At 42.9% G+C, this 14,385-nt stretch overlaps 1 protein-coding gene across 3 annotated transcripts in view; it reads left to right on the top strand.

Moving 5' to 3' along the window:
• The window catches only part of LOC132401191 (hepatocyte nuclear factor 4-gamma-like), a 144,633-nt gene that overhangs the window by 104,977 nt on the left and 25,271 nt on the right, over window positions 1-14,385 (top strand). For all 3 annotated transcript variants that reach the window (XM_059983173.1, XM_059983178.1, XM_059983188.1), the window contains one exon: window positions 1,738-1,832. In XM_059983173.1, the coding sequence (XP_059839156.1) occupies window positions 1,738-1,832 (95 nt within the window). The remainder of the gene's footprint in view (window positions 1-1,737; window positions 1,833-14,385) is intronic.

Raw genomic sequence — 14,385 nt, forward strand, 5'->3', positions numbered from 1 at the left:
CGTCATTCAATAAGCTATAAAAGTGGTTCTTTCTGTGGCTAGGCCCAGGTTGTGGATAGCTTACAGCAGGGTTCCCAATTTTTTTAATGCTCCGAACGCCTACCATTAACTAAGGGGCTTGTGGACCCCAGGTTGAGAACCCCTGACTTATAGTGTGGCTGGAGAATGAGGCTTGGCAATGGCATTATATGATGGTAAGAGAATCTTAACCAGTATTATTTCACACCATGCAATGTGTGAGAGCCACTGCTCGAAACAAATCAGTTCTAAAGAGTACAGAATAGGATCAAACATTGATTGAAGGTGTTGATTAAAAGTTTAAGTTTCAGTATGGAGACAGGAGCCTGTCTATTTTTTTTCAAGGGGGAAAGTCAGAACTGATATTGTTTTAGGTTTGGAGCACTGGACCATCATTGTTTGAAGATTAGCACTTTGGAACCAGTCATTTTTTAGAGGAAGGAATAGTAGTTAGCTTAGCTTGAAAGGTCCAAAGGTTTGCAGCATTTTATATCAAGGACAGGGTTTGAGGAAGTGTTGCTTGTTTGGTGGGGTGTGTAGGAAATAGCATTGCTTGAGGGGTAGAAAGTTGGAATGTTCTTTGTTTGGTGGGTGGGTCAATCAGGGACTATTTTTGGAAATTATAATAAATTGATATTATGTAAAACTAGCGGATTTGATCTGCTAATGCTTGAAAAATCGCGTGGGATTTTGGAATCAGGATTATTTGAAGATTGACAATAAGTTAAAAATCTGTAGATGCTGAAAATTAAAAATAAAAACAGAAATACTGTAAACACACAACAGGCAACTGGCATCTTTGGAAAGAGAAGCAGTTAATATTTCTAATTCAGAGATTTGGCATATATAGGTATAAAGAGGTTACTATAGGTGTAAAGAGAAGGTGGCATGAGGAATTGATAAGGCAGAGGTAATATTTGTGCTAGGTGAGATTGGCTTAATAAGGCAGTTAGAGGCTGGATATTCTTGTTGACTGGGTTATGTTGCAGCTAAAAGCAAGATTGTGCCTGGTAGGTCAGCATTTTGATAGAAAAAATACAGGGAAAAATTATACTAAAGTTGGAAAATTCACATTTTCAAGGTGGCTCAACTGAGACGTAAAAGTTGAAGGTTTGAGAACAGGCGTTGTTTGAAGAGGGATAGAAGCCAGATCGGTCAGGGTGATTAGTCTCAGGACTCAGAAGTTGAATGTGATGAGGCAGACAGATTGAGACTTGTGATTTTTTTTGGAAGTGAGGGAAGTTCAGAGATGTGCGCGGGGTAGAAATCGATTAGGGGTACCAAATGGGCTGAGAGTAAATGTTAATCATTTACTTACCTGGTAGACATTCCATTCCGGCGTCGCTCCAGTCTGACCATGTTGTCTTGTGCATGCCAAGTGACCGGTGCAGGTATAGCAATGTAGTTCCGATTTCCGTGGAGTGTTGCACAATGAATAATGTCCTCCTGTGCGTCCCTGACTCGAACCTCACGTACTCAGAGACTGACTCACCCAGAAAGTTCCGAGTGGAACTTTCAGAGTGATGTGATACAGTCCAGAAATGGTGGCTATCACATTTCACTTCGGGGAAGAAAATTATTTTCAATTGCAAAATGCTGATAATGTTATTGAATTTCTTGGCATCTGTCTTTTTCAGTTTCACAACTTGTCGTTTTAAAATCCCACTGACAATGCTGACTGTATTCTGGCTGATAGTTGTGTGCTATGTGAACCCTCAGGTTTAATCGGCAGTGTGTTATTGACAAAGACAAGAGGAACCAGTGCAGATATTGCAGATTGAAGAAATGTTTTCGAGCTGGGATGAAGAAAGAAGGTAAGACTGTCAAAGGATGACCAAGTGAATCACTGACCAAAAAAAAATGTATGTATATATATATATATTTATTTAGCAATACAGTAAGGAGGAGGCCTCTCTGGCCCTTCAACCCATGCTACCTCAGCAACCCCTCAACCCTGATTAACCCTAACTTAATCATAAGACCATAAGATATGGGAGCAGAAGTAGACCATTTGGCCCATCAAATATGCCTCGCCATTCAATCATGGGCTGATCCAATTCTTCCAGTCATCCCCACTCCCTTGCCTTCACCCCCTACTCTTTGATGCCCTAGATAATCAAGAACCTATCTCTCTCTGTCTTAAATAAACCCAATGACTTGGCCTCCACAACTGCTCATGGCAACATATTCCACAGATTTACCACCTTCAGACTAAAGTAATTTCTCTGCATCTCTGTTCTAAATGGATGTCCTTCAATCCTGATGTCATGCGTTCTTGTCCAGGGCTCCCCTACCATGGGAAATAATTTTGCCATATTTCTTCAGGCCTTTTAACATTTGGGATATTTCTAAGAGATCCTCCCTCGTTCTCCTGAACTCCAGGGAATACAGCCCAGGAGCTTCCAGACATTCCTCATACAGTAACCCTTTTATTGCTGGAATTATTCTCGTGAATCTTTTCTGAACCCTCTCCAATGTCAATATATCCTTTCTAAAATAAGGAACCCAAAACTGCACACAATACTCCAAGTGTGGTCTCACGAGTTCCTTATAGAGCCTCAACATCATGTTCCTGCTCTTATATTCTATACCTCTAGAAATGAATGCCAAAATTGCATTCCCCTTCTTCACCATCAACTCAACCTGGAGGTTATTCCTTAGGGTATCCCGCACAAGGACTGCCAAGTCCCTTTGCATCTCTGCATTTTGAGTTCTCTCTCCATCCAAATAATAGTCTGCCTGTTTCTATCTTCCACCAAAGTTCATGACCATACACTTACCAACATTGTCAAGTCAAGTCAAGTCACTTTTTATTGTCATTTCGACCATAACTGCTGGTACATTACACAGTAAAAATGAGACAATGTTTTTCAGGACCATGGTGCTACATAAAACAATACAAAAGCTACATGGATCTATGTAAAAACAACACACAAAAAACTACACTAGACTACAGACCTACCCAGGACTGCATAAAGTGCACAAAATAGTGTAGGCATTACAATAAATAATAAACAAGACAATAGGCACAGTAAAGGGCAGTAAGTTGGTGTCAGTCCAGACTCTGGGTATTGAGGAGTCTGATGGCTTGGGGGAAGAAACTGTTACATAGTTTGGTCTTGAGACCCCAAATGCTTCGGTGCCTTTTCCCAGATGGCAGGAGGGAGAAGAGTTTGTATGAGGGGTGCGTGTGGTGTAAATATCTGTAATGGCAGGAAGAGAGACCCCGATGATCTTCTCAGCTGACTTCACTATCCGCTGCGGGGTCTTGTGATCCGAGATGGTGCAATTTTTGAACCAGGCAATGATGCAGCTGCTCAGGATGCTTGCAATACATCCTCTTTAGAAGGTGATGAGGATGGGGGTTGGGAGATGGACTTCCCTCAGCCTTCGCAGAAAGTAGAGACGCTGCTGGGCTTTCTTTGCTATGGAGCTGGTGTTGAGGGACTAAGTGAGATTCTCCGCCAGGTGAACATCAAAAAATTTAGTGCACTTACCGATCTCTACCGAGGAGCCGTCAATGTTCAGCGGGGAGTGGTCACTCCATGTCCTCCTGAAGTTAACAACCATCTCTTTTATTCACATTCAGAGACAGGTTGTTGGCTCTGCACCAGTCCGTTAGCCGCTGCACCTCCTCTCTGCATGCTGACTCGTCATTCTTGCTGATGAGACCCACCACGGTCATGTCATTTCATTTGCCACTTCTTTGCCATTCCCCTAAACTATCTAAGTCACTCTGCAGGCTCTGTTTCCTCAACACTACCTGCTCCTCTTCCTATCTTTGTATCATCAGCAAATTCAGCCACAAATCTATTAATCCCATCATCCATTCATTGACAAACATCGTAAAAAGCAGCGGTCACAACACCGACTCCTATGGAACTCTACTGGTAACCAACAGCCGGCCAGAATAGGATCCCATTATTCCCACTCTCTGTTTTCTGCCGATCAGCCAATGCTCCACCCATGCTAGTAACTTCCCTGTAATTCCTTGGGCTCTTATCTTGCTAAGCAGCCTCAGGTGTGGCACCTTGTCAAAGACCTTCTGAAGATCCAAGTACACACATCTACTGCATCTCCTTTGTCTACCCTGCTTGTAATTTCCTCAAGAAATTGCAGTAGGTTAGTCAGGCAGGATTTTCCTTTCAGGAAACCATGCTGGCTTTGCCCTCTCATGTCATGTGCTTCCAGGTATTCCATAATCTGATCTCTAACTTCCCAACAACTTTCCAACCACTGTTGTCAGGCTAACTGGTCTATAGTTTTCTTTCTGCTTCCTCTCACCCTTCTTAAACAGCAGAGTAACATTTGCAATTTTCCAGTCATCTAGTACAATGCCTTTGCAATCTCTCCAGCTACTGCCTTTGGAAACCAAAGGTGTATTCCATCAGGTCCAGGAGACTTATTCATCCTCTGACCTTCCTGAGCACCTTCTCAGTCGTAATTTTCACTGCACACACTTCACATCCCTGACACTCTTGAATGTCCAGTATACTGCAGATGTCTTCCACTGTGAAGACTGATGCAACATATACATTCATTTCCTCTGCCATCTTTGCATCTGTCATTACAACATCTCCAGCTTCATTTTCTATTTGTCCAATATCTACCCTTAACTCTCCTTGTTCCTTTATATACTAAAAAAGTTTTTAGTATCTGGTGGGGAGGTTTGCTAAGGCTATTGGGGAGAGTTTAAACTAGATTTGCTGGGGGGTGTGAACTGAACCAAAGAGATGGAGGAAGGGACGGCTGCCTCAGAAATATAGAAAGCTTAGAGACAGTACGAGAGGGAGGATAAGGAAGGGATACGCTCAGCCCGATGGTTTGAGATGTGTCTATTTCAATTCAAGAAGCGTTGTGAACAAAGTGGATGAGCTTAGAGCGTGGATCGGTACTTGGACCTATGATGCTGCGGCCATTACAGAGATTTGGATGGCTCAGGGCAGGAGTGGTTACTTAGAGTGTTAGGCTTTAGATGTTTCAGAAAGGACAGGGAGGGAGGCAAAAGAGGTGGGGGTGTGGTACTGCTGATCAGGGATAGTGTTATGGCTGCAGAAAAGGAGGAAGTCAGGGAGGAATTGTCTACTGAATCCCTGTGGGTGGAAGTTAGAAACAGGAAGGGGTCAATGATTATACTGAGTGTTTTTTATAGACCACCCTATAGTAACAGGGACATCAAGGAGCAGATAGGGAGACAGATTCTGGAGAGGTGTAATAATAACAGGGTTGTCGTGGTGGGAGATTTTAAATTCCTAAATATTGATTGGCATCTCCCTAGAGCAAGGGGTTTAGACAGGGTGGAGTTTGTTAAGTGTGTTCAGGAAGGTTTCATGACACAATAAGGCTACAAGACGAGAGGCTATACTTGATTTCGTACTGGGAAATGAACCTAGTCATATATCAGGTCTCTTAGTGTGTGAGCATTTTGGAGATAGTGATCACAATTCTATCTCCTTTACCATAGCGTTGGAGAGGGATAGGAGCAGACAAGTTAGGAAAGTGTTTAATTGGAGTAAGGGGAAATATGAAGCTATCAGACAGGAACTTGGAAGCATAAATTAAGAACAAATGTTCTCAGGGAAACGTATGGCAGCAATGTAGCAAATGTTCAGGGGATATTTGCATGGTGTTCTGCAAAGGTACATTCCAATGAGACAGAGAAAGAATGGTAGGGCACAGGAACTGTGGTGCAGAAAGGCTGTTGAAAATCTAGTCAAGAAGAAAACAAAAGCTTATGATTCAAAAAAACTAGGTAATGATAGCGATCGGGAAGATTATAAGGCTAGCAGGAAGGATCTTGAGAAAGAAATTAGGAGAGCCAGAAGGGGCCATGAGAATGTCTTGGTAGACAGGATTAAGGAAAACCCCAAGGCATTCTACAAGTATGTGAATAACAACAAAATAAGACATGAGAGAAGATGACCAATCAAGTGTGACAGTGGAAAAGTATGTATGGAACCGGAGGAGATAGCAAAGATACTTAATGAATACTTTGCTTCAGTATTCACTATGGAAAAGGATCTTGGCGATTGTAGAGATGACTTACAGTGGAAAGAGGATCTGCAGGAGCTTTTGGAAAGCATCAAGTTGGGTAAATGTCCAGGACTGGATGAGATGTACCCCAGGCTACTATAGTAGGCAAGGGAGGAGATTGCAGAGCCTCTGGCAATGATCTTTGCATCATCAATGGGGATGAGAGAGGTTCTGGAGGATTGGAGGGTTGCAGATGTTATTCCTTTATTCAAGAAGGGGAGTAGAGATGGCCCAGGAAATTATAGACCAGTGAGTCTTACTTCAGTGGTTGATAAGTTGATGGGAAAGATCTTGACAGGCAGGATTTATGAACATTTGGAGAGGCATAATATGATTAGGAATAGTCACATGGCTTTGTCAAAGGCAGGTCATGCCTTACGAGACTGACTGAATTTTTTGAGGATGTGACTAAACATGTTGATGAAGGTAGAACAGTAGATGTAGTGTACATGGATTTCAGCAAGGCATTTGATAAGGTACCCCATGCAAGGCTTATTGAGAAAGTAAGCAGCCATGGGGTCCTTGCTTTGTGGATCCAGAACTGGCTTGCCCACAGAAGGCAAAGAGTGGTTGTAGATGAGTCATATTCTGCATGGAGGTCGGTCACCAGTGGAGTGCATCAGGGATCTGTTCTGGGACCCCCTTCTTTTCGTGATTTTTATTAATGACCTGGATGAGGAAGTGGAGGGATGGGTTAGTAAATTTGCTGATGACTCAAACTTTTGGGGTGTGGTGGATAGTGTAGAGGGCTGTCAGAGGTTACAGCGGAACATCGATAGGATACAAAACTGGGCTGAGAAGCAGCAGCTGGAGTTCAACCCAGATAAGTGTGAGGTGGTTCATTTTGGTAGGTCAAATATGATGGCAGAATATAGTATTAATGGTAAGACTCTTGACAGTGTGGAGGATCAGAGGTATCTTGGGGTCCGAGCCCATAGAACACACTAAGCTGCTGTACAAGTTGATTCTGTGGTTAAGAAGGCATACAGTGCATTGGCCTTCATTAACTGTGGGATTGAATTTAAGAGCCGAGAGGTAATGTTACAGCTATATAGGACCGTGGTCAGACCCCACTTGGAGTACTGTGCTCAGTTCTGGTCACCTCACTACAGGAAGGATGTGGAAACTATAGAAAAGGTGCAGAGGAGATTTGCAAGGATGTTGCCTGGATTAGGGAGCATGCCTTATGCGAATAGGTTGAGTGAACTTGGCCTTTTCTCCTTGGAGCGACGGAGGATAGAAGGTGATCTGATAGAGGTGTATAAGATGATGAGAGGTATTGATTGAGTAGATAGCCAGAGGCTTTTTCCCAGGGCTGAAATGGCTAACATGGGTGGGCATAGTTTTAATAAGGTACTTGGAAGTAGGTATGGAGGAGATGTCAGGGGTAAGTTTCTTGTGCAGAGAGTGGTGAGTGCGTGGAATAGGCTTCCAACGATGCTGGTGGAGGCGGATACGATAGGGTCTTTTAAGAGACTCCTGAATTGGTACATGAAGCTTAGAAAAATGGAGGGCTAGGTAATTTCTAAAGTAAGTACATGTTCGGCACAACATTGTGGGCTGAAGGGCCTGTATTGTGCTGTAGGTTTCCTATGTTTCTATCTTTAATCAGGGACAATTTACAATGACAAATTAACCTACCAAGTACATCTTTGGACTGTGGGAGGAAACTGGAGCTCCTGGAAAAAAACCCATGCACTCCACAGGGAAGACATTCAGAGACCCCTTATAGAACTGTGCTGGAGCTGAAATCTGAATCTGGAACGCCCCAAGCTGTAATAACGTTGAGCTAACTGCTAATCTACCGTGACACCCTTGAAATAACTTCCACCGCTGCTGCACTTAGAAGAGAAAATAAACATTCTGTCTTTATGTGGCCTCTAGATGGTGCTGCTTATTAGTTTGGAGATTTCTCAAACTTCGGTTCCCATTGGCTAAGGTTCTGGTGTAATATGGCCACTAGCAGCTGGACTGCATGGAAATCTTTGGGCAATTTTCAAAACATGATTTAATATGCACTTTTCAAGAGTAGTACAGAGATTAATAACAAAAAGGAATATACTTGGTTCTTACATTTAATTTGCCAAATTTTGGAGACAAAAAACTATAGAGATGCAGGAATCTGGAGCAAAAAACAAGTTGCAGGAGAAACTTTTTATCCAGATGAGAGGGTAACCGGACAGGTAAATGAAGGGGTAACCAGAATGTTACCTGTCCATTCCTCTATGTAGATGTTGCTTATTTGCTGTCTTCCTGTTTTGATTATTGAAATTTTTTTTTGCATTTGTACTGCTCGTTCCAAGGCATAGCACCAAGTTAAGGAAAGGGGAATTTCACTCAATTAGATATAAAGGTCTACAGTAGGATAATGAAGACCAGGTTTCAGGAGATTGAGGGATGAACACTGATTATCCATTCTGTGGGTTTCCAGGATTACAGAGTAGCCCACATCCTGAGCGGGTGTTGGGGGGCGGTGGAGGCAGCAAGCTAACATATTGAGCGCTTGCCTTCTTTTCCTTGTCTCCCTCAACTTGATAATGCTTATGCATCTCCATAGAAGCAGTTACATTGCCTTTCCTTTGTGGTGCTGTTTGGTTGGCAAGGGCTCAACCTCATCATCTTGCTCTGTTAGTTCCCCTCACAGTTACGCGTATAACTCATTTCTGCTTTCCCTTCAGTAACACAGCAATGCCACATTTTACTTGAACTCCCTCTTGTCACTGGCCAAATAGTCCTCAGCTACCAATTTCACTTGCCCTCCCACAGGAGAGATGGCACATGGTTTCCAAGGACAGGTTATCAGAGGTCACTGATCTCCGTGTTTATCAGTAACACATTGTTGACAACACATGGTTTCCAAGGATAGGTTATCGGAGGTTACTGACTGCCGTGGCTACCCTAGCATCTGTGCAGCACCACAAGCTTCTTTCTCTGTTGCATCACAAGAAGACAGAACCCATCATTCTTCATCCTTTACTTCATTATTGCAGATACACTACAGCAACTGATGGCCCAGGAAGGCTCAAATAAATACTCAAAGATGCTAATAAATTTGCAGGCAAAACATTCATATTTAGAATTTTATGATACCGGCGCCCCTAAGACTGGCATGTGCCATGTCTCAAATGCACACCCTCAGTTGCTAAGCAGCACGTGGGCACATCAGCCCAGGGAACACCATGCTTTTCCCTGGCAATCCCTCACAGCAAGAGAGGAGTGAGGACTTCCATTGGTCTAACCCCATGAGGAGCAGTGCATCCTCTCATTTCAGGGATCCCTCAGTTCCATCTTAAGTGGATGATCCTGAGATGTGCAGCATCTGACAGCAGCAGTCAGAACCCCAGAAACTTCGTGGTCCTGACTCGCCTCTCTCACGGTCTGAAATTTCTCCATGAGGTTGGTAGTGGCTCAGTCTGTGGGTAGATTCCTTGCACCGATATGTGGTAAACCACTGCATCCTTGGGCCTAGGATTTCTATTGTGTAGTTCACAATGTCAACAGCCAATTGATTGACCATAAGATATAGGAGCAGAAATAGGCCATTTGGCCCATCGCGTCTGCCCCGCCTTTTCATCATGGCTGATCCAATATTCCTCTCAGCCCCAATCTCCTGTCTTCTCCTGTAACCTTTCATACCCTGACCAATCAAGAAATTATCATATATAAAATATGATATAAATTATCATATATAAAGCCTCAAACATATATAAAGACTTGGTCTCCACAGCTGCCTGGTTAAAGAATTCCATAGATTCACCACTCTCTGGCTAGAGAAATTCCTCCCCATCTCCATTCTAAAAGAATGTCCCTCTCTTCTGACGCTAAGTCCTCTGGTCTTAGACTCCTCCACCAAAGGAAACATCCTCTCCATATCCACTCTATCGAGGCCTTTCATCATTCAATAGTTTCACTGGGGTCACCCTTCGTTCTTCTGAATTCTAGTGAATATAAAGACCCAGAGCCATCAAATGCTCTTCATGTGACAAGTCATTCAATTTTTATGAACCTCCTTTGAACCCTCTCCAGTTTCAGCACATCATTTCTGAACCCCAAAACTGCTCATGATACTCCTAGTGAGGCCACACCAGTGCTTTATAAAGTCTCAACATTACATCCTTACTTTTGTATCCTAGTCTTCTTGATATGAATGCTAACATTGCATTTGACTTCCTCACTACAGACCCAACCTGCAAATTAAATTTTAGGGAATCCTGCACAAGGATTCTCAATCCCTTTGCACCTCAGTTTTTTTTTGTACTTTCTCTCCATTAAGAAAATAGTCAACCTTTTCATTTCTTCTACCAAAGTGCATGACCATACACTTCCTGACACTGTATTCCATCTGCCACTTCTTTGCCCATTCCCCTAATCTGTCTAAATCCTTCGGTAACCTCTCTACTTCCTCAAAACTACCTGCCCTTCCACCTACCTTCATATCATTAGCAAACTTTGCAGCAAAGCCATCAATTCCATCATCCAAGTCAAATTACTCAGCACATTACTCAGCTGTTGTTTCCTGGTCCTCCTGTACATGCCGTACAGTGTACAGTATGTATTGTGATGTGAGTTCAAAGTACATATATGTCATCATATACAACCCTGTGTATATATCTTGACATTGGTTGCAAAAGACGGTTCTGTGTAGCTGAGACCCTTGGTTGATTTGGGCCTCATACACCAGAGACAGTACTTAGCTAGATGATGAAGACAATAAGTGCATCAGTCTTCCTTGGTAGTGAGTGGTTTTCTCCATCCTGATACGGCTGCATTCCCCTTCTCCTTTCCCTGCCATCTGCTACCCGTTACCCTGAATGGCTACCCAAATGGTCTGAACCCTCCTGCCCATGTCACCACTCTCAATTAACTACGCCACCCTGATCCCTTCCCCAACATATGGAGCCAGAGGAATATGCTCGGATTTTTCAGGTTGACATCCTGAGTCCAGTAAACAACCTAACTCCAATCCCATCACTTCAGCAACCCAGAATTGAGTCCGAGTTAATTTGCCCCCAACCCATTCATCCTGCTCCAATCTGTCCCAGATACTCTGGAATTGCAACTTTTAGCTCCTCAGATTTTGGTTGAGATTTACAAGAGGCAAACATGCTCAGACCTGATATGGGGCCTTGTGAGTGGACCCCCCCCCACCCCCGGCCTTCTGAGGCTTTGGAATCCAGGGGCTACTCATTTTGTTCCAATTTACAACCATCTCCAAAAGATTACTGCTTTCAAAAGTATAATTTGGTTAAATTCATTCCAAAAGTGCGTGTACAATGCAGTAACAGCAGGAGCAAAAAAATAGTCTGCTGGAAGAATTCAGTGGATATGGGAGAGGCAGAGGGAGGGTCAGACTTTTCAGGTCGACTCTCTGAGTCAGAATTGAGAGAGTAGCTGGGAAATGATAGGCAGGATACAGAAGAGGGAATAGTGAGGCAAAAGCTAGTGGGTGATTGACGGGCTGAGCGGAAATGATGGGCAGATGGAATGGGTTGTGTTATGACAGAAGGAGGTAGCTGACAGATTCAGATTCATTTATTTATCACATGTAGATCAAAACAAACAGTGAAATGCAGCACTAGCATTCACAACCAAAGCAACCGAAGGGTGTGCTGGGGGCAGTCCGCGAGCATTGCCACACATTCCAGCACCAACATATCATGTTCACAGAACAAAGCAAGCAACAGCAACGAACAACAGCAGGAAAACAACAACAGCAAAGCAAGCCCTGTTGACCTCCAGCCTCCAGTGAACTCGTGGGCTTGCAGACATTGGGCCTTCACCTTCCCCAGTTGTGCAGACACGCAGACCCAGGGCTTCAGACATTAAGCTTAGACTTCCAGACTCTGTCTCAGCACATCTTCTTCCCCCTCCCCATCTAGCTCCATTTACCCATCACACCCCCCCCCAATTCCTTCCCATCCCGATCTACTTCTGCCTATAACCTGGAGCCTCTGTTTCATCTCTCCCTTTCAGCTCTGAACCGGGGTTTCAACCAGAACATTAACCATCCCTTCGCCTTCACAAATGCTGCTCCACCCTTCAGAAGTTTATTTTTGCTCCATATCTCAGCGTCTGTGGTTTTTTCAATGTCTCCACAAAGAATGTAGGATCTAAAGCCTTGGCTGGTACTGAATCAGAAAGGCCAGAATGTGTGGAATGGGAATGTGGTCAGGGGATAGATTTGGTGCGAGAGGAGGGGACAGGGTGGTAGTGTGCCACATTGGAGGTTTGGGAGATGGGAGGGAGCCACTATTGAAAGTTGGAATGGGGGCGGCTGGTGGATGTGTTGTTGGCCACAGGGAAATGGTGCTGAGATCCAGATACTTATAATGTTGTGATCCCAGAGAATCCGGTCACTTGGGCAATCTTGGGGGGTGGGGTTGGGTTCACGATATTTAGAATGCCAGAGATTCAGGCAATTGGACATCAGCACCTGGGCTTAATAAGTTGGACCAAAGGCTGGAAGAAGTTGGTATTGTGGACATGGAGGGCCTTGCTGATAAGTTTGAGATTTATGTTAGTGAGACCTCAGTAAAGCATCATCCAATGTAAGCCCAGATATCCTGGGAATAACCTGTGAGGGAGATAATGTGAGGCAGTTTTTGAGGCAGTATTGCATAGCAAATGATGTCACAGCTTGGCACTTGATGGTCAGTGCCCAGTTGAATGACCCATGAGTGGTTGTTCCTGTGTTTCATAGAGTCAAACATTACTCTATGCTGACTGCATTACCCATCAAGCTTACCCCATCTGCCCACGTTCAAAATGCACTTTTAATTTGATAGCAGTGAAATTATCAGTGTGAATAATTAGACCAACATCAATCCATTGTAGTTGCTGTGTAGCAAGTACTCCTATTCTGTTGCTCTATGCTTGCATTTCAGGCAAAATGACCTTTTTAAAGCTTGTTAAATTTAGTTTAAATCTTTTCATGTGGAGTAATGAAATCAAGGCCCAATGTTAATTGAAGCTGTGTTGTAATGCAGTGGTTACTTATGAATGGTTTCAGTGGACAACAGAACTGGTAAAGCAACACACACAAAACATTACTTATTTAACTATTTATTTAAATGTAATTACTATGTCAATTACTGTTGTCAATTAACCGAGAAATATCTGGAAAATAGATTGGAGGTCCATAAATTGCTAAAATTAAAATTTATATTTAAAGAAAGTCAATTAAAACAAAGTCAAGACAAAGAAAAGCAGAAGTAGTTTTGACTTTAATATTTGCTTGGCCAAGTACCAGTTAATTTTATCTAAGATATGCCCTTTATTAACTGACATTTATTCTGCACTGTTTTCACCATATATAATTAAATCTTATGATTAACAATTGCCTTAATATTACTAAACAGGTTTTTAACAGATTATATTACTTTTAAATTCATGGTCCTGGATGTTTTACCACCTAATGTAGTCCTTAAGCACATGATAAGAATGTTTTAATGAAATAAAACCAGTGACGTTGTACAAAATCTCATTTTTCCCTTCTGTATTCTCATTAGCACCACAGCTGCATGGAGATGCAACTCCACACAGGTTCGGTGGTATAAAGTATGTGCTTAGCTACTGTCTCTATGATTTTCCTTCATGGCCTGATAGAAACATACCTCTTTCATGGCACATGAGAAATTTGTGAGTCCTGCTTTTTGGTAGGCCAGGCTGAACAGGTTACTGACTTTGAATCCATTGTTGCATAAATCCTTTCTAGATTATATACTTACAATGATTTTTCCACAAGCCCCATGTTTCTCCAACCCTCCAGTCTTGGTTGTGAGCTCCGATTACTTCCCCATCCCATCTGATCACAGCTCTGATGCCTGCCACACAACAGCTTTTGTGTTTGATCCTTGCCATCTCTTGGGCAGAGTGTCCAAGGTATTTCGATGGTGTCTGATGCCTCGGGTCTTGTGGTCTATGGAATGTGGTTGAAATTTTTTCAAAAATTAGAAACATTTATTGACTCACTGCACTCTGTTGGATTAACAAAAATGCTTCTCTTTGACCAAGGAGTTACTCTAATTGTTTTAGTTAGCTCATGGGTTTGGCGGTGAGGGAGAGATCTGGAAAAACAACTCACCTTTATCCTGTTTTAAACAATGCCAATTCTAACCAGTAGGCTGGCCATATGATTATTTCATGAATAAGGCTTGCGGTATCTATAAAATTCATTTTGTACTGTGCCCACAAGTTAAGAATGCCCAGTTCTGAAAGGAATGATTCATCTCTTCTGTTACAGCTGCTGAGAATACTCTAGTAATGTTGTTGAATAGAACATAGAACAATACTGTTTCTGTGGCTATTCCCTTAGACTGTTGGAGGTAACAGAGT

The sequence above is a fragment of the Hypanus sabinus genome, chromosome 1 (assembly GCF_030144855.1).
Source record: "Hypanus sabinus isolate sHypSab1 chromosome 1, sHypSab1.hap1, whole genome shotgun sequence".
In the NCBI taxonomy this organism is placed as follows: Eukaryota; Metazoa; Chordata; class Chondrichthyes; order Myliobatiformes; family Dasyatidae; genus Hypanus; species Hypanus sabinus.